Here is a 19,198-nt window from a genome sequence, read left to right on the forward strand (position 1 = left end):
AAATAATACTGCAAAGAATACAGGAAGTGTTTTACATGTAATAGCTTGACCACGCTTGTTTGAGAAAAATATTAGGGTGCTTCCACTAGAACATATGATAGGACATTTTTTGCGTAGGATAGGAGTATAAAATGACACATACCAAGAATCCGTCATGTAGTGATTATAGAGAAATCAAAAACCTATAAGTAGGATTTAAAAAATTTATTAACACTACCTTTCTAAAAGAAGAAAATTTGTGTTATTTTACATAATTTACAGATATATATATATTAAAGTCATAATAAGGAAGAAAATACGTATGAAATACAAGAGAAAAATAGGAAAGAAGGGAACTGAGAGCTGAATTCAGTACATACATTATATACCATATTTACTAGAGATTCAGCTTTGCGTTTCCTCGAAGTCAGAGCCAAGAGGAAAAGACAAAATTCCTATAAAAAGTATTTGCCTAAATAAAAAGAATAGCTTTCTCCTAGGTTTTAATCATAATAATAATTGCAACCATTTATTTGCTGTTTTATTTTATTGATTTGGGAGAGAGACAGACAGACAGACAGACATTGATTTGTTGTCTACCCATTTTTGCATTCATTGGTTGATTCTTCTTTGTGCCCTTACTGGGGACCGAACCTGCAGCTTTGGCGCATCAGGATGATGCTCCAACCAAAGGAGCTGCCCAACCAGGGCTAAGGGCAACCATTTATGGTGCACATTTGATGTGCCAGACTATGTTAAGTGTGTTAAGTATAAATCTTAAAGTTACCCCCATTTTACTGATGATAAAATAGGGATTAAATGCCTTTTGTAAGGTCACAAGTAAACAAATAGTTGGGCTTAGTCTCTCTGGTTCCAAGTCTATCATCTTTCTTCATTGTATACTCATGACTTGAGTAAGCCGTGCTGGGAAAACAATGGGGAGATCTATACTCTTTGATCACCTTGGCCTTCACTGCCTCTACTGTATCCTCGAGGTTTTCACATTGCCCCTTGCCCTGTGCTTTTAACCCCATACATACTAGGTTTTGTTTCCACAGTTGTTCTTTGATGGCTCCTGTCTAACACCAGATATCTTCTGAACCACTTTTTTCTGCAATTACATTCCAATACTGATCAAAGCTTTATTAGTTTTATTCTTTATTTCCGTGATTTTCTCCTCATCTATTTTTTTCTGATTACTTCTGTTTCTTGATTGTCTCCCAAGATATTTAAAGCAATTTTCAACCATACTTTTCCCTCATTGTCACTGAGGCTTGTTGCTTAACATACTATTAAAAGTAAGCAAAAACTGAACATTTTGTTCTTCATGTTTCACGAAATCTGACTTCCTCTCGTTTACTGTAATTTACTCTTCAAAGAACAACACGTAGAAAGATGATAAGATTACTGCCAACTTGGTAAGTCTTTTTTACAAAATGTAAAGAAAATATTTATGTATTGTGTTATTAAAATGTAAGCATGTCCTAAGAAAATATTTACAGTTTGTAAAGTAGACCTGAATCTGGGGAATGGTTTGCCAGGTGTTAAATTTGATTTTTTGGGGGGAGGTGGAGGGCTAATATTTACACTTGCCATTATCCATCAGTCTGCCCTAATAAAATAATAAATATATGTTAATAGAGCTTCATCAATAGCCAGGAGCAATTGGGTTGGACATTTGTGAGAAGTGTATAATAATGATTACTGAAACAATATTTATAAGATTAGCCAGTGTTCAATCACAGTTAATTAGGAGAGTATATCAGAATCTTATTGCTGCATAAGTAAATCTTATTGCTCCAATGGGGGAGACCACTCATTGCTCCCCCTGACTGTTTTACAGTAATACCAGAGTAGGTGGTCGTTTGTCATTGCAGCTGGTCATGGCATTGCCTATCTGATTTTGCTGCTTTTCTGGGCCTGGAGCTGAAATATAACTGAGGCCTGGATATTATGTCTGGGGAGGTGGCCTTTTGTGTCTGGCTGTAAATTGCTCAGCCATTTTTGTCATCTATTTGTCTGTTTCCTTATTATACTTGTCCTGTGTTACTGGCCTGTCTTACCTCTGTCTAATTTTAAAGGCAACCAAAATTTCTCTATGGGTTCAAATGTTTCATACTAAGGCTGTAAAATCTCTGCTTTTTAAGCACATAATTCCTCCTAGTTACTTAGAAATTTTGTTTCATATTCTTTGTAACCACTATTCAGATTTATATGTGGATTTTAATTTTTTCTCTAGTATGCATATCTCAAAAGGAAAATACAAATGAAATAATTTGGTTGAATTCTTAGGGTCTCTTGACATTTTTTTTCAACTCTTTTGAATCATTTTTCAACACAGAATTGTCAATGCCCATATTTCGTTTGGGCTTTTATTTTAATAATGTACTCTAATTCAATATATAAACAACATTTTCATTTCAATATTTAATCTATATAAAACATTTTTTATTTCCCTTTAAAATTTATTTTTAAAATTTTTAGGAACTTACTGGTGTGACATTGGTTAATAAAATTACATATGGCCTAGGCCTGTATGGCTCACTTGGTTAGAGCATTGTCCTGTAACTGAAAGGTTGTGGATTCGATTCCTGGTCAGGTCATACACTAGGTCACGGGTTTGATCCCAGATCAGGCACCAAGGATCCCTGGTCCAAGCACGTGCAGGAGGCAACCAATCAATGTTTCTCTTTCTCATGGATGAATCTCTGTCCCTTCCTCTGTCTCTTCCCCCTCTCTAAAAAGCAATGAAAAAATACCCTCAGTTGAGGATAAAAAAATTTAAATTTCAGAAATAGTTACTGGTATATAAGTTTCAAGTGCACAATTATATAATACATCACCCGTATATTGTATTATGTGTTCATTATCCAAATCAAGTCTCTGTCCCTCACAATTTACTTCTGCTTTATCTTCTTTACCTCCCTCGCCCCTCTTTCCCTCTGGTAATCACTGTACTATTGTCTGCGTCTACTAAGTTTTCTTTTTTTTGCTTAATCCCTTCACCGTTTTCATCCAGCCCCCAAACTCCCCTCCCCTGTGACAGCTGTCATTCTATTCTCTGTATGTATGAGTCTGTTTTTATTTTGTTCATTGCATTCCACATGAGTGACATCCTATGGTATTTGCCTTTTCTCTGATGTAATTAACTAATAATGCTTTCCACGTCCATCCATGCTGTGGCAAAATGGTAAGATTTCCTTCTTTTTTACTTTCTTAATGAGATGTTTTATACGGACCATATTTTGCTGTGTATAATGTGCACCCACGTTTTAGGCCAAGCTTTCAGGGGAAAAAAATCTTTCCTTACAGATACCTGTTTTTTGTATTAGAAAGGAATTTTAGCGTTTACTTTGAACATGTTATGGTACAAGTAATGTTATGGAACGAATACTACAAAACACAAGAACAGACACATGCTATTTCAGGTACTATCCCTGTATAATGCACAGCCTTATTTTTCCCTGAAAAATGTGGACAACAAAGTGCGCATTATACATGGCAAACTACTGGGTGCATAAAACTTTACACCAAGAGTTTGAAAATCTGTGCATAGTCTCCCTTCCAGCACTTCTCCAGACAGGCTGTCTTAGCTTACCTAGCTCCATAACACATGTTTTTAAAAGGTATTTTCTTCTTGTCTTTGCTTTATATCATGGTGATTGACTCGGCTTTGCCTTCCAAACAACTCTTTGTTTAACGTTTTACTTTGAATAATAGAATCTCGGAAAGCTGCCAACAGGGCAGAAAAGCTCCCTTTCCACTTCCCCACCAAGCTGAAGCACCGGCTGCGGAGGGCGGGGTCCGAGGTTACGCGAGAACAGAAGCTGCGTGGCGGGCGGGTCGGCGAGCTCCCGACAGGGACGCACAACGTCGCCGTGCGTGAAGACGGCTGCGTCGGGGTGCAGGAGAAGATGGCGGTCTCCACAGGTCGGTTTCCGGGCCGGGCTAAATGATTTCCCACTTCGACCGGGCTCTGCCCCTCCGTCTGCTGCTGGCAGCTGGGCGCTGACCATGTGGGTGAAGCCAGAGTGCGCCTTCTCAGATGGCGGGCTCCTTGCAGAGAGAAGCCCCGAATTGGGGAGGGTCCGGCGCGCCGAGGTCCCGGGGCGGCCGTTGGTGGCAACGGGTCGTGCTCGCACGTCGGCCGCGCGTTCGCGAGCCTGGGGCGGGATGACGCTAGCGCACTCGCAGGGTCCCGTGGGTGCCTGTCCGAATCTTAGTTGGAAGGCGGAGTGGGAGGAAAGTGGGATGGCAGGAGGTGGGCGGGTCTGAACCTCCAGTGCGCGCGGAGGTGTCTCCTTACCGAGCATCCCTGGTCAAGTGGAGGTCCACATCCCCTGGACTGTCCTTGACATGGGTAGAGGAGGAGAGGACTGTTGCTCTTTGTAATAACGGAAAGATGACCATTCTTACCTGATTTAATGCATGTTGCTTTTTTCCCCCCATTAAGTTGAAAACTACAGTGCAAACAAAATAAAAGCTCAGAAGAAAAGGAAAGCTAACTGAATAGAAGTGGTTCCTTAGATAAGCTGCTTAATTCCTGTATACAGTATTTAGTTTCCTATGAGCACGGACTTTGAGAGCAAGTTTTAACGATGAGGCTTTAGAAATTTGACCACTTATAAAATATAAAAAATGTTTTAATCCTTAAAAGTATTAATACCTCGGACCTTTGGAAACCAGATTATAGAACAGTGTGATTTAATATTTCACGCTCTCACTGCATAATAAAAACAATTTTCAGATTATGTGCTGAAATGGAAGGCTTCAGTGTATTGTGATCGGTACTTTCAAGGTGTAATCCCTAAGGGTACAGTCTACATACATCTTACTGAAGAATTGTCTTAAATCTCATCTTTATTATTGTGCAGGTGTCAAAGTTAAGATTTCCAACGATGTTAGCTTTGGGGAAATATTTCAGTATACTTCGGGTTAGAGCAACTAATAAAGCAAGGGTTATTTTAAAAAGTGGCCTTTCATTGCTTCCCAGCCTTTCAGCTGAGATTAAGTGTAGTATCTGTTCTTAATCAGTTTAATATCTGATATGTCCTCTGTCCGAGGTCATTATATTAAATGGAATTTTGGGAGCTGGGAGAAGGAATAGGAGCTTGTTCCGTCCACTCCGCGCCTATAGCAGGTATTGCAGTACTTCTGGGAAGGGTGCGCCCCTTGGGGAAGGGGGAAGCAAAGAAAAGTGACCTTTTCGTGTTACAACTTCAATTAATGTACTTGATGTTTAAAATCGAGTGTGCTTGTGATGGAGCCATAACTTTTTAAGAATTGTACTTAGTACCTGTAGGTTCTTGAAATTGTAGTAATAAAATGGTGCATTTTAATTTGATTGATACTTTTCATTTTATGGATTGTATTGTTCATTTAAACATGATTATTGTCTAACATTAAACATATGAGGGTGTGTGAAAATACTTTGAAAAGACCAAATAGTAGATGATATTAATGGAAGATACTTTTTTTTAACCATGTTTAGTCATTTTTGGACGTCAAATGTAAATTCTGAGGAAGTTGCTGCTAGATTATTATTTAGATTATATTTTACAGAGGAAATCTGCATTTTCCAGTTTATATTTAGTCGTCTTATTGTTGCAGTTTAATTCTGTCATTGGTTTTATGAAATTTGAAACTTAGAATAATTAAAAAGAAGGTATTTTGGGCAGGTAATTAAGCTTTTTTAAACAACTGGAATTTGTTTGGAAACTGTTGCTAAAAATTTGCCCTGGTGAATTTAAAATGATTACATTTGTCCATTTTCCATTCTTTAATTCATTAACATTGTTATCGAATTGGTAGACAGATGAGTGCAGAAAAAACTTTGGACTGTGTTTTGAAACTAGTTTTAAATTATATTTTTTATTAGCTATGTTTTGTATTGTTTGCTTCTTGGTAGTCAGGGAGGTACACAGTACCTGTGTATTTGTGAAATAAATGCGATATAGCTTGAAATGTAAAATGAGGTGAGTTAGATTTTAAGTCAGAATACTCTTGATAAAAATACAGTAGTTTGATAATAGGCCAGAAAGAGAAAAAAAACTGACAAATAGAATTTGATCCTTATTAAAGCATTGTATTTTAATGTCATTGTCTAAATCATATGTTTTACTTTTAGTAGAAGAAACATTTTGGGAAGAAATTCTAGTTGGATTGAGACTGTTAAGCTGAAACATACTTGGGTCCTCTTATTTTGCAGATGAGAAAACTGAGGCTTAAAGAAATGAAATGTTTTACATAGTTGGTTACTAATTCAGTATTAGAATGAGGTTTTGTTTTACCCTCAGTTTAGTGCTCTCTCTGTTTTGAGGAACTATGAATTGGAGTATTCCTCAAATCAGGCCTCTTACCAGAGAGTGTCTTTCACACTTCCTAGCAGATTGCTCAGGGTGTAGCTTAAGGAACACTACTCTAGGGAATAGAAACTAGTACATACAGTACCTGTGATTCAAAAATTTCATTATATCCCAGTACTAGTAAAAAATTAGTGTTAGATAAAGAGTATGTACAATAGGTCTTTAAAGAAATCTTTATTGTACAATGGTTTTAGATTTACAGGAAAGTTGTGAATTCCCGTCTACCTTATACTCAGTTTCCTGTACTGTCCAACATTAGTGTGGGACTTTTGTCACTATTAACGAACCAATACGTATGCATTATTAACTGAAGTCTATAGGATACTCACATTTTCTTAGTTTTTACCCGAAGTCCATTTTGCGTCCCAATATCCCATCAGGATACACTGAAGCATGAAATGTTTTAAAATTTCTTACTGAGTTCTACTGGTGTTACAAGAGAGCTCTGAATGCAGATGAGTTAAAATGTCTAAGTAATAAGAGTCTCAAAAAATATGGAATATTTTTTCTCTGCTAGTAGGTCTGTGTAATCATGTGGGTGGAAAATAAAACCTAATTAGCCTCTTCAGAAGTAAGCATCATTGTGTATGCTGGAACGAGAACTGTCTTTTAATGCCCCTGTTGCTCCTGATTGATTAACTGTGCCATGCGAGGCATGCCACTCTGTCTCGTAAGCCTGGCTTTCCCTAGCACTTTAACACAAAGGTTGGACGACGTGATTTTGTTTTCCCACCTTCGAGATGAAGACACTTGGATATGATCAGCACTGGGGAGTAGTAATGGAAGAGATTTGCACGCGTAGATCATAACGTGGAGCCTGGGAAGTAAATAACAGAAGAGCTGAAGTGCAGCAGGCCAGAGTATTTCTGTCTTGAGTCTTCAGTAACAGGCCGAGTGCATTTTTCTAGGTTAGTTAGGAACCGGGATGCTCTTGGTAAACGCTTGCTGTTGATAATATCATTAAATAATATATCCTTACTATATAGGCTGTTCTCCCTCGGCACATTAGTCTGGGGTGGCAAAAATGACGATTCAAACTGAAACTTCAAATGAGTCCAACTAAGGGAGATAAATTATGAGCATTCTGTGACATTTGAAAATGTTTGCTAAGTGGTTAAAAACTCTTCTTGTGGTTACAGTGTATAGGAAATAATAAAATAGCAAACTTATATTTGTTTAGTATACTGTACTTTAAACACTAGCGACATGAAGAATTAGTGTTTTGTTTCTGTATAAATTTCCCAAGTGCAGTTTGAACAATGCACGCCTTTTTCTTCTGATCATACAGCTTGTGATGCAGCACAGCATATCTTCTATGCTTTGGTGAATTCTCATACTCCTGAGTTAGGATCAGCTTCCAGTGTTTCCTCCTTCGTGCTTTCACTGTTAGGAAATCTCTCTGAGAGTTTATTCTGAAGTTTTCCACTTCCTCTGGAGCATTGTCATCCTTTCTTCACAGTTACTTTCCTCTTTTCCGTACATAAACTCACCTTCGCAAAGTTCCTCTGGCTGCTCCTCTAGAGTCTCTAGCATTCACATGGTGGGGTATTTCTTCTATAACCATTTCCATTTGATTTATGTTTCACTTCCAGCATTACCAGTTTTTGTTTCTTTCCTGCACATTCCTCTGTTGGCTGATTTTCTTTTCTGGCTATTTTTATAGAATGTCGCATGGCTTTACTTCCCACTGTTAGACAAGGAGGCAGCACTGCTACATGCTTTGCTGTCTAAGTGGACTGAGTGACAGACGCGCAGTGACTCATCATCAGACAGACTGAAGGATGTGAAGCGGTTGGTCACTGTAGTATGCCCAACTCTTACTTGCATAGTGATTTCTGGACTGAAGAAATAGCAAAGTTGGTACTTTATGTAGTTACTCATAGTTAATGTATGGTGGTACTGAGGTCTGAACTGTGTTGTTGGGAAACTGGTGTTATTTAACGAAACCATGGTCACTGGAATCCTGCACAGTGAAAACTGTGAAAAGCAAAGATTCCCCACATGTGGAACCATCCACATAACAATTGTTTGGGGTGTTGTTTGACGTACAACTTTCGAGAAGCAGGTATGAGGCGTGTGGATTGGAATAAATAGAATAAAATTTTATGTTCAAAAGCTTGTTTTAAAAGGAGTTACCTTTTTCAAGAGCAAATGTATTTGTAAGTAAATATTTCAGGTTTATATAAGATGAGACTTCAGTACTGGGTTTGGGAATGATTTAGTCTTGTTTACAAAGTCTTACTGGATTTCTGTAAGATCAGTTGCTATTTACAGTTTAAGTCGGAACCCAGAGAAGTTTCAAACCACTGAAGGAGAGAAACCCTTATAGTCTTATACTAGGTCTTTACGTATATTGAAATAAAACTTCTAATGGAAAGTACATTATGGATCAGCTAGGCTATAGGCCAAGTTCATTTTATATATGGGCAGTGTTAATACAAATATGAAGTGACTTTCACAAGTTTTATCTCGATGTTGAGTCCAGAGATAGATTCTTAATTTTAATCTCAATTTATTTCTATTGCATGTTTCCATTACCATTTATCCCCCTTATAACCCTCTCCCCCCATAGTCACCACACTGTTATCGATGTCCATGAGTCCTTTTTCCTTTTTGCTCAATACCCTCACTTGCAACCCACACCCAGTGGCTGTCAACCAGCTCTCTTATCTACAGGTCTGACTCTGTTTGCTTGTTAGTTCAGTTTGTTCATTAGATTTCCCATATGAGTGAAACCATATGGTATTCGTCTTACTCTGACTGGCTTATTTCACTTAGCATGATGTTCTCCAGGTTTATCTATGCTGTTGCAAAGGGTAAAATTTTCTACCTTTTTGTGGCTGAGGAGTATTCCATTGGTATATGTCCCATAGTTGTTTTATCCACATATGTACTGATGGACACTTGGCTGCTTCATAGCTTGGCAATTGTAAATGATGCTGCAGTGAACATAGGGGTTCATATGTTCTTTCAAATTAGTGTTTTGGATTCCTTCTGATATATTCCCGGAAGTGGGATTGCTGAGTCACAAGGCAGATCTGTTTTTAATTTTTGAGATGTCACCATACTGCTTTCCACCAGTCTGCATTCCCACCACCAGTGCACAAGTGTTCCCCTTTCTTCACATCCTCACCAGCACTTGTTTGATTTATTGATGATAGTCATTCTGACTAGTGTGAGGTGTTATCTCATGGTTTGGATTTGCATTTCTTTGATGATTAGTCATGTTGAGCATATTTTTGTAAGTGTGTTGGCAATCTGTATGTCCTCTTTTGAGAAGTGTCTATTCTGGTCCTTTGCCTATTTTTAAATTGGGTTTCTTTTTGGTGTTGAATTTTATAACTTTTTAAAAATAAATTTTGAATATTAAGCTGTTATCAGATGTATCAGCATATAAGTTCTTCCATTAAAAAGAAGGTTGTTTTTTTATTTTATGATGGTTTTATTTGCTGTGCAAAAACTTTTTAGTTTGATATAGTCCCATTTGTTTATTTTTTCTTTTGTTTCCATTGCCTGAGGATACACAGGATTCAGCAAAAGTAAAACCTGCTTGAGTGTGGTTTGTAGGGTAATAATACAGATGTAAGAATTTATAGTTTTAATTTGAATATTTCACCTAACACATCATAGGGTGTGCTTGAGTGTGATACTGTTATGTTACAGAATTACATGCTTATGATTTTGTAATAAAAGATTTTGTAATAAAAAAGGGGCATTATTTGTGCTGTACCCTGTATGTCAGGTAAAATATTGCTATGAGCAGTGTGTAAGATTTTACTGGCTATGTTTTCTTTTAGGATTTTTATCCATTTTGAATTTATTCTTGTGTGTGGTGTAAGAAGCTCTTGTAGATTCATCTTTCTGCACATATCTGTCCATTTTTCCAATACCATTTGTTAAATGAGCTATCTTTAGCCAATTGTATGTGCTTGCTTCTTCTGTCAAATATTAATAGACTATAAAGTTGTGGTTTCATTTCTTTAATCTCTGCTCTGTTCCATTGAACTGTGTTTCTGTTTTTATGCCAGTACCATGCTGTTTTGATTACTATGGCCTTATAGTATAGTTTGATATTAAGTAGAGTGATTCCTCCAACTTTGTTCTTTCTCAGGATCACTGTTGCTAGGCAGGGCCTTTGTGCTTCCATATAAATTTTTGACATACTTGTTCCAGTTGTGTGAAATAAGGCATTGGAATCTTAATAGGAATTGTGTTGAGTCTGTAGATTGCTTTGGGTATCATGGACATTTAACAGTGTTAATTCTTCCTATACTTGTACATGGTATGTGCTTCCACTTATTTGTATCTTCTTCAATTTCTTTCTTCAGTGGCTTATAATTTTCCTAGTACAGGTCTTTCACATCCTTGGTCAGATTTATTCCTAGTTGTTTAGTTTATTTTAAAGCAATTGTGAATGGGGTTGTTTTCTTAATTTCCTTTACCGAGAGTTCATTATTGGCACATACAAATGCAACTTTTTTGGATGTTTAGTTTGTATCCTGCTATTTTGCTGATTTCGTTGATCTGTTCTAGTAGTTTCTTCATGGAATCTTCAGGGTTCTCTATGTAGAATATCATGTCATCTGCAAATAAAGACATTTTGACTTCTTCGTTTTGAATGTAGATGCCTTTCATTTCTTCTTCTTGTCTGATTGCTGTGGTTAGGAGTCCAGTACCATGTTGAGTAAGGGAAGTGAAAGTGGACATCCTTGTCTTGTGCGGATTGTCAGGGGAACACTTTGAGTTTTTGCCCAGTGAGTATGATGTTGGCATTAGGTTTGTCATTTATGATCTTTATTATGTTTAGGTATGTTCCCTCTATTCCCAATTGGCTGAGAGTTTTTATCATAAATGGGTGCTGGATTTCATCCAGTGCTTTTTCTGCAACTGTTGATAGGATCATGTGGTTTTTATTCCTCATTTTGTTTATCTGATGTATCACATTGATTTGCGAATGTTGTACCAACCTTGCATTTTGTGGAATAAATAGCACTTAATCATGGTGTATGATCTATTTGCTGCATTGCTGTATTCGGTTTGCTAATATTTTTTTGAGGATTTCATCATCTCTATTCATCAGGGATAATGGCCTGCAATTTTTTTTTCTGTTTTTTTAATATAGTTTTGGAATTAGAATACTACTGGCCTTGTAAAATGATCTTGATAGTCTTCCCTCCGCTTGAATTTTTGGAAGTAGTTTGAGAAGGAGAGGTGTTAGTTATTTTGGAATGTTTGGGAACATCCACATGTAAAGCCATCTAGACCAGAGCTTTTGTTTGTTGGGAGTTTTTTGATTTCTGCTTCAATTATACTATGTGTAATCTATCCAGATTCTCTGATTCTTCCTAATTTTACTTGGAAAATTATGTTTATGGGAATTTATTCATTTTATCCAGGTTGTCCAATTTGTTGGCATGTAGTTGTTCATAATATTTTCTTAACAATCCTTTGTATTTTTTTGGTGTCAGTTGTTATTTCTCCTCTTGCATTTCTGATTTTATTTATTGGATCCTTTCTTTCTTTTTCTTCTTTTTATTTTTTTATGAGACTGGTTAAAGGTTTTCTGTGATGGGGGCTCTGCATGCAGAGCTTCCCTGGCCACCTCAGATGAGAATAAGTCTACGAAGACATGATCTGCTTGGGGAGGAAAGGCAGTCTCTCAGAGGAGAAAGGTCTTGAGCCTCTTTCTCAGTTGGCTTTTATTGGGTTTAGTTTGCATAGAAATACAGAACATAAACGTAAAGCTCATCAGTCATTGTCAGGCAGGAATGATCAAGGAATAGATAACATTCAGAGAACTATAAGGGCTTATTCTGAGTCAGGGTCAGATAGAGTGATTGTTAAAGGGCCATAAAACTTTGGGAAACAACCTCATTTTATGTTTGGACCCTTAGCATTTAAATTGAGGGCATTCTTAGCAAATCAGGTTTCACAGGATTTTATGCATTCTTTCTTAGGCCTGATTGCCCTGGGGAACTGCCTCCAGCATTGTTTCAGGCTTAAATCAGGTGGGGGAAGTATGGCAGCCAAGAGATTAGGAGACATCTTTCAGATAGAATGAGGACTCAGGCTATTACAAAGCTGAAGGATGAAAGTCCATTACCCCTTTTCTATAGTCCCCTATGCCTTTCCCTAGTGACCCCTTCAAGATGACTGTGCCTGTCTTAGTTTGTTCCTCCCTTGAGGAATCTTACCTGTCATTGACTATCCACCCATCCTCCAGGGGCCAAGCAGGGTGAAGTAAAGGGGGCAGAGGCTGTGCCCCTGCTGGGAGGATATGTTTTGTGTGTTTAGTGGCTTATGGTCCCAAGGTCTTTTTACTCAGCCTTAGCCATGGAGGGGTTACAGCTTCTGCAACCAGGCAGGGCAGTTCCCAACAGTTTTCAATCTTGTTTATCTTTTCAGAGAACCAGCTCTTTGATTCTTTGATCTTTGGTATCATTTTTTTAAGACTATTTTGTTTATTTGTACTCTGATCTTTATTATTTCCTTCCTTCTAATCACTTTGGACTTTGTTTTTATTTTTCAAGTTCCTTTCAGTGTCCAGTTAGATCGTTTCTATGAACTCTCATTTCTTGAGATAAGCTGGTAATGCTATAAATTTCCCTCAGGATTGTTTCCCCTGTGTCCCACATATTTTGGGTTGTTGTGTTCTCAATTTCATTCGTTTCATAGTATCATTTGATTCTTCCTTGATCGCAGTTGTTAACTGAATCATTGCTTAATAACATGCTCTTTAACTTCCACGTCTCCTTGTTTCTCGGTGTTCTTTTTGTGATTGCTTTCTAGTCTTACAGCATTGTGGTCTGAGAAGATGCTTGATATGATTTTAGTCTTCTTAAATTTGTTGAGACCTGTTTTGTGTCCCAACATGTGGTCTGTCCTAGAAAACGTTCCATGTGCACTTGAAAAGTACATATATTCTGCTGTTATGGGTTGAAATGCTCAGAAGATATCAATTAAATCCATTCCTCTAATGTGTCATTGAAGGCTGCTGTCTCCATGTTGACTTTGTGCCTGCAAGGTCTATCCATTGAAATAAGCAGGGTGTTAAAATCCCAGACTCTGATTATTTCTGTTGATCTGTCCCCATATGTCCATCAAGATTTTCCTTACATATTTAGATGCCCCTATGTTGGATGCATAAATGTTTACTAGGGCCCTGGCAGGTGTGGCTCAGAAGATTGAGTGCTGGCCTGTGATTCAAAAGGTCGTTGGCTGGATTCCTAGTCAGGGCACGTGCCTGGGTTGTGGGCCAGGTCCCTAGGTGGGGACGTGTGAGATGCAGCCAGCAACCGATTGATGTATCTCTCTCATGTTGATGTTTCTCTCCCTCTCCCTCCCTTCCCCTCTTTCTAAAAGTATATAAGTAAAATCTTTTAAAAAATGTTTACTAGGGTTTTATTCTCTCGTTGGATTGTTCCCAATATCATTTAGTGTCCTTTTTTTGTCCTTACTATATAGCCTTGGTTTTAAAGTCTATTTTGTTGGGTATAAGTACTGCTACCCCCACTTTATTTTCTTTTGTGTTTGGAGGAAATATCTTTTTCCATTCCTTAACTGTTAGTCTGTGTGTATCTTTTGATCTGAGGTGCATCTCTTGGAGAGAGCATATGTATGGGTCTTGCTTTCTTATCCTTTCAGCTACCTTGTCTTTTGGTTAGAGCATTTAAGCCACTTACATTAAAGGTGATAATTGACAGGTACGGATTTGCTGCCACTTTATTTTTTAACTCTTTTACTCGTGCCCCCCCCCCCTTTTTTCCTCTTTTTAAAGCATGCCCTTTGACATTTGTTGCAGTACTGGTTTGGTGTTAACAAACTCCTTTAGCTTTTTCTTGTCAAGGAAGTTCTCTATTTCTCCTTGAATTTTAAATGATAGCCTTGCTGGGTAAAGTAGTCTTGGTTTAAGTCCTTGGCTTTCATCACCTTGCATATTTCATGCCAGTCCCTTCTAGCCTGAAATGTTTCTGTTGAGAAATCAGGTAACGGTCTAATTGGAGCTTCCTTGTAGGTAACTATCTGCTTTTCTCTTCCAGTTTCAGGATTCTCTCCTTGTCTCTAAGCTTTGCCGTTTTAATTATGATGTGTCTGGGTGTAGGCCTCTTTGGGTCCAACTTGTTGGGGACTCTGAGCTTCCTGCACTTGTATGCCTTTTTCCTTCAGCAGATTAGGGAAGTTTTTAATCATTATTTCTTCAAATAGGTTCTCGATCCCTTGCTCGCTGTCTTCTCCTTCTGGTATTCTCACGATGCGGGTGTTGTTATACTTCGTGCTGTCCAAAATAGTTCTTAAGCAATACTCATTTTTTAAATTCTTTTTTCTTTTTGCTGCTCTGCCTGGGTGTGTGTTTTCTACCTTCTCTTCTAAATCACTGATTTGATCCTCTGCTTCATCCAACCTACTGTTTATTCCTTCCAGTGTATTATTTATTTCAGATAATTGCATTCTTTATTTCTGACTGGTCCTTTTTTATGGTTTCTATGCCTTTTTTCATGCTGTTGAGTAACCTTATAATCATTACTATAAACTCTCTATATGATAAATTGCCTGCCTTAATTTTATCTAGCTCTTCTGGAGAATCCTCTCTTTCTTGCATTTGGGGTCTGTTTTTGTGTTTCCATTTTGGCTGTTTCTTTGAATTTGTTTGTGTATTAGGTGGGTCTGCAAAGACTCTAGTGCAGACGCATGTCAGGAGCTCCCTGTCACTGGACCTGGGCTTCAGGTTTGGAGTGTCAGGGATCGACAGTTTGTGGCTCCCTGTGCTGGGCCTGTGTGTTTGCAGGAAGAACCAGGCTGTGCACCAAGGCAGGATTTTAACAACAGCGGGCATGGGAGATGGTCAGCTAAAGTCTCAGAGCTCCCACAGGTCTGCCTTAGCTGCTAGACTTGATCAGTGAATAGCCTCCAGCTATAGCTTCACAGGGTGGGGCAATAGGGCTTCCTGTGGGTGGAGCTATTGCTTCTCCCCAGGCTGATGCCACTTGGAGGGGAGTGCTCTGACCCAGAAAGGTGGTCTCTGCATTACGGGGAATGAGTCAGCACAGAGTTCCTGGTGGCTGACCATTCCGTTTCCTCCCAGAGCCACGAACCTCAGACTCTTGCATCTCTAGTCCACTCTGCCATCCCTTTGCCAGTGTCCAGGGTGAGTGGCTGCAGATGCACTTTGCTCCATTGGCCCTTTAAGAGGCTCATTGTGTCTCTAGTTGTCTGTCCTTGGTGAACAGAAACCCCGCTGCTTTTTACAGCCAGGTGTTATTTGGGTTCCTTTGCCAGTTCTGGGGCTCTAGTCTGGAGAGCCCAGCTTGGAGTTTAGACCCCACACTTCTCAGGGGGAACCTTCCTGGCTGCTGAGGTATCCCTCCAGCAAGTTAGCTGCTGCTCCTGGGAGCCCAGCCAGTCCTCTAGTGCTTCCCCCACACTCCCTACCAGTCATGTTGTGCTGGAGTGGTGTCTTTCTTAATGTCCTTGGCTATAAGGCTTCCCTCCAGCTAGTGTTCAGGTATTTTTTTCTTTTTTTTTTTTTCAGGAGGATTTCTTTAATTTAGTGGTAGTTTCAGTTTGGCCCTGGGAGGAGGTTAGTGTAACTTCCACTTCGTTTTCTGACATCTTGGGTTCATCCCAGAGAAAGTTTCTTAATTTCAAGTTTTGATGTTCCTTTTGTATCTGATTGTATTGTATAAACTTTTTGGTTGCTTTCATTTAGTGGGAACCCAATAATGTTATTTCATAAATAAATGCCATTAAGAATTAAGAGTAGACACTTGGTAGAGTCTAATGGAATTATATGTAAATAAAACTGCATGTTCTTGCAAGGAGTGAATATTGAATAACAAATTAGGAAAAGTGATTTTAGTGGCTAAATATATTTTTAAAGATTTCATTTTATTTTTAGGGAGAGAGGAAGGGGAGGAGAAAGAGAGGGGGAAACACATCCATGTTTGGTTGCCTCTCACATGCCCTCTACTGGGGACCTGTCCAGCAACCTAGGCAAGTGTCCTTACTGGGAATCGAACCAGCCATCCTTTGGTAGGCCTGCGCTCAATCCACTGAACCACATCATCCAGGGCTATTTTGCAAGCAAATATATTCATAGTAATTGTTTCTTTAGTGATTCTTATAAATATGAGATTTTCTCTCTGATTTCATTTTGGGGAGCTGAGGGGAGGTCATAGGGAGTGCTGTGAGGGTTTTATAGAAACTCATCACTGTAGCAGAAGTAGGAATTACAACCTAATGAGCTATCTTCACATTTCCAGGATTGCTTGTCATGTAGGTCTTCAGGAAGTATAAAACTGATCCTCCCCACCCCCAGCATTCATCCTTTTATCTGCTTTCCCAAATAGGGTGACTCTGGACAAAATTGTGTTTGCTTATCAGGTAGGAGAATCTTGTTTTCAAGATTTTGGGGACTGGAAGGACTAGGTAACAGCTGTGTAACCTAGCCTTTTTCTCTCCAGGCGTTTTGAAATTGTTCCCAAAATCCAGGGTCTTGTGGAAAAAAGCCGGTCTTTTCTGTGATCTCCTTGATTACACCTTCTAGTGATGGGTCATGAGAAATCGGAAGCCTCTGGGAGATGGAGCTGTAAATGAATATTGGATTTGGTTTCAAGGAGTTCTTTTTTTTTTTAAACACTTCTTGTGGTATAGTTCACATAGCATACAGTTCACCTATATAAAGTGTACAGTTCATTGGTTTTTAGCCATGTTATGTTGTAGCATATATTAATACTCATTATCTACCACATTTTACTTATCTATTCATCTGTTGATTTGGGTTGTTTTCACTTTTGGCTATTATGAATACTGTTATAAACATCTGTGTACAAGTTCCTGTCTGGATATATATATTCATTTTTCTGGGTGTATACCAGTAGTGGAATTGCTGGGTCATATGCTAACTGTGTGTTTTAATTGTTCGAGGAACTGCCAGACACTAAAATGGCGTCCCTGTTCTTAATAGGGACACTACTTTATATTCCATCCAGCAGTGAACAAGAGCCCTGTGATTTCTCCACATCCTAAAAAGCACTGTATAACTTTTAGATTGTAGCTATTCTAATGGTTTTACATAGTATTTCAATGTGGTTTTGATTTGCATTTCCCTGATGACTAATGATTTTGAACATCTTTTCATGGGCTTATTGGCCCTCTGTATATCTTATTAGAAGAAAATGTCTATTCAGACCCTTTGCTCATTTTTTAATTGGTCTTCTTTTATTATTGAGCTGTAAGAGTTCGTCATATATTCTAGATGCAAGTCCCTTATCAGATATACTGCATTTTCTCATTCTGTTTTCTTGGTATCCTCTGAAATGCAAAAGTTTTAGATTTTGATGAAGTCCAAGTTCAATTTATTTATTTTTCTATTTTATTAGAATGCAAACTCTTGCTTTTGGTATGTAGTTGGATTTTTGTTTAAAAACATCATGTTGACATTATGTAAGTTCTAACTGATGATCTGGTTATAGTTACCATGAGACAGAGGGGAGGAGCCTAAGCTCCACCTAGGTGTGAGGTTAACTTTACATTAAAAAAGAAAAAGTTGTGTACCCAGATATCAGACATACTCCAGGCAGATTATTCTCTTTAAGTACTGTAATTATGCCATAAATTTTTTAGTCTACTTACTGAAAAATATTATTGACAAGCATAAACAATGCATAGCTTGGTGTACTGTGTGTTTCATGTTAGTGTCACCTGCTATCCAAATGATCAGTTTTGGTTCACTCAATGGTATTAATGTAAGTAGTTATTTCTTAACAGGAGATACTACTTAAGTAATTGAAAAGTCTTCAATTTCTGAAATGCTTACCTTACAAACAGTGATTTGGAGAGATACTGACTTACTTTGTTTAGTATGTTTTTCTGACTTGAGAAGCTAACTGTAGTTTCCTAGACTCAGGGGAGAAGTTAATACTCATTTAAGTGGACCCTCTCAGAAGATCTCATATCTCGTAGAGTGTATACCCCTCTTAATTTTGTGTAGAAATTCATACTAGAGAGGAACCAGAGTATATTGTGGCTTACCTAATTTTCCTTCACTCCCTAGTTTGTTCAAAGGGAATTGTCCTTTCCTAGTTCTGAAATAATCATTGTTAGCTGCTTTTCTGAAGAATACTAGATACCTTCTGTATTCTTGCTTAATCAGTAAGATATCTGTAGTGTATCTGAGCAAATTCTTCTGCAACAATTTATTGCCTTGTATTTGAATGTATCTGCTTATGTTGTTGTCTTCACTTCACTGCAATTGAAGAACTTGGGGAAGGGATTTCTTTGTGTTTGAAATTAGCAAAACCTGCTACAGGACTGGTCCATAAATGTTGAAATATTCAAAGTAGCACCTGCCATAAATTCATCAAGTGTTTATCAAGTGCCCCTTATGCCATCATTTTCTTTTCTTTTTTTAATTTAAATTTATTTCTATGTTGACACTATTACAGATGTCCCCATTCCACCCCCATTTGCCCACCTCCATCCAGTCCTTGCTGCCCCCTTCCCTCTGGCCAATCACCACATTCTTGTCTGTGTCTGTGGGTTATGCATGTGTGTTCTTCAGCTAATCCCTTCACCTTTTTTCATCCAGTTCCCCCCTCATGTTTTTTATAATACTCTTTCTATGTAAGCAGTTTATTAATAAGAAAATAAATAGCTTAAGTAAAATCTAGCTTTTCCCCTTTGTATTTGGGTTGGCCAAAAAGTTTATTTGCAGTGTTTGTATGTGTATAAGATGGCTCTAGTGGTGCTTAGTTGTCTTTAACTTCATTTGAAACAATTTTGTAAGATTGTATTGTGACAGCTGTCATATCAGCATGCATTTTTAAAAAATCAAAATTAGTGAATTTTTGTGTGGC

General features: G+C 38.1%; 1 protein-coding gene and 1 non-coding gene across 3 annotated transcripts in view; both read left to right on the top strand.

Annotated features, from left to right (window-relative positions):
• The first annotated feature begins 3,782 nt into the window (after window positions 1-3,782).
• Window positions 3,783-19,198, top strand: part of UBE2V2 (ubiquitin conjugating enzyme E2 V2) — a 51,644-nt gene continuing 36,228 nt past the window's right edge. Inside the window, exon 1 of one of the 2 annotated variants that reach the window (XM_053930022.1) lies at window positions 3,783-3,909. In XM_053930022.1, the coding sequence (XP_053785997.1) occupies window positions 3,894-3,909 (16 nt within the window). In that variant the 5' untranslated portion in view covers window positions 3,783-3,893. Of the gene's footprint in view, window positions 3,996-19,198 lie in introns of both variants that reach the window. The other variant, XM_053930023.1, reaches the window with a different exon arrangement.
• On the top strand, window positions 4,961-5,153 carry LOC112296428 (U2 spliceosomal RNA). The gene has a single exon (XR_008427580.1). It is a non-coding gene; the product is annotated as a U2 spliceosomal RNA (small nuclear RNA).

This window comes from Desmodus rotundus, chromosome 8, assembly GCF_022682495.2.
Source record: "Desmodus rotundus isolate HL8 chromosome 8, HLdesRot8A.1, whole genome shotgun sequence".
NCBI lineage: Eukaryota > Metazoa > Chordata > Mammalia > Chiroptera > Phyllostomidae > Desmodus > Desmodus rotundus.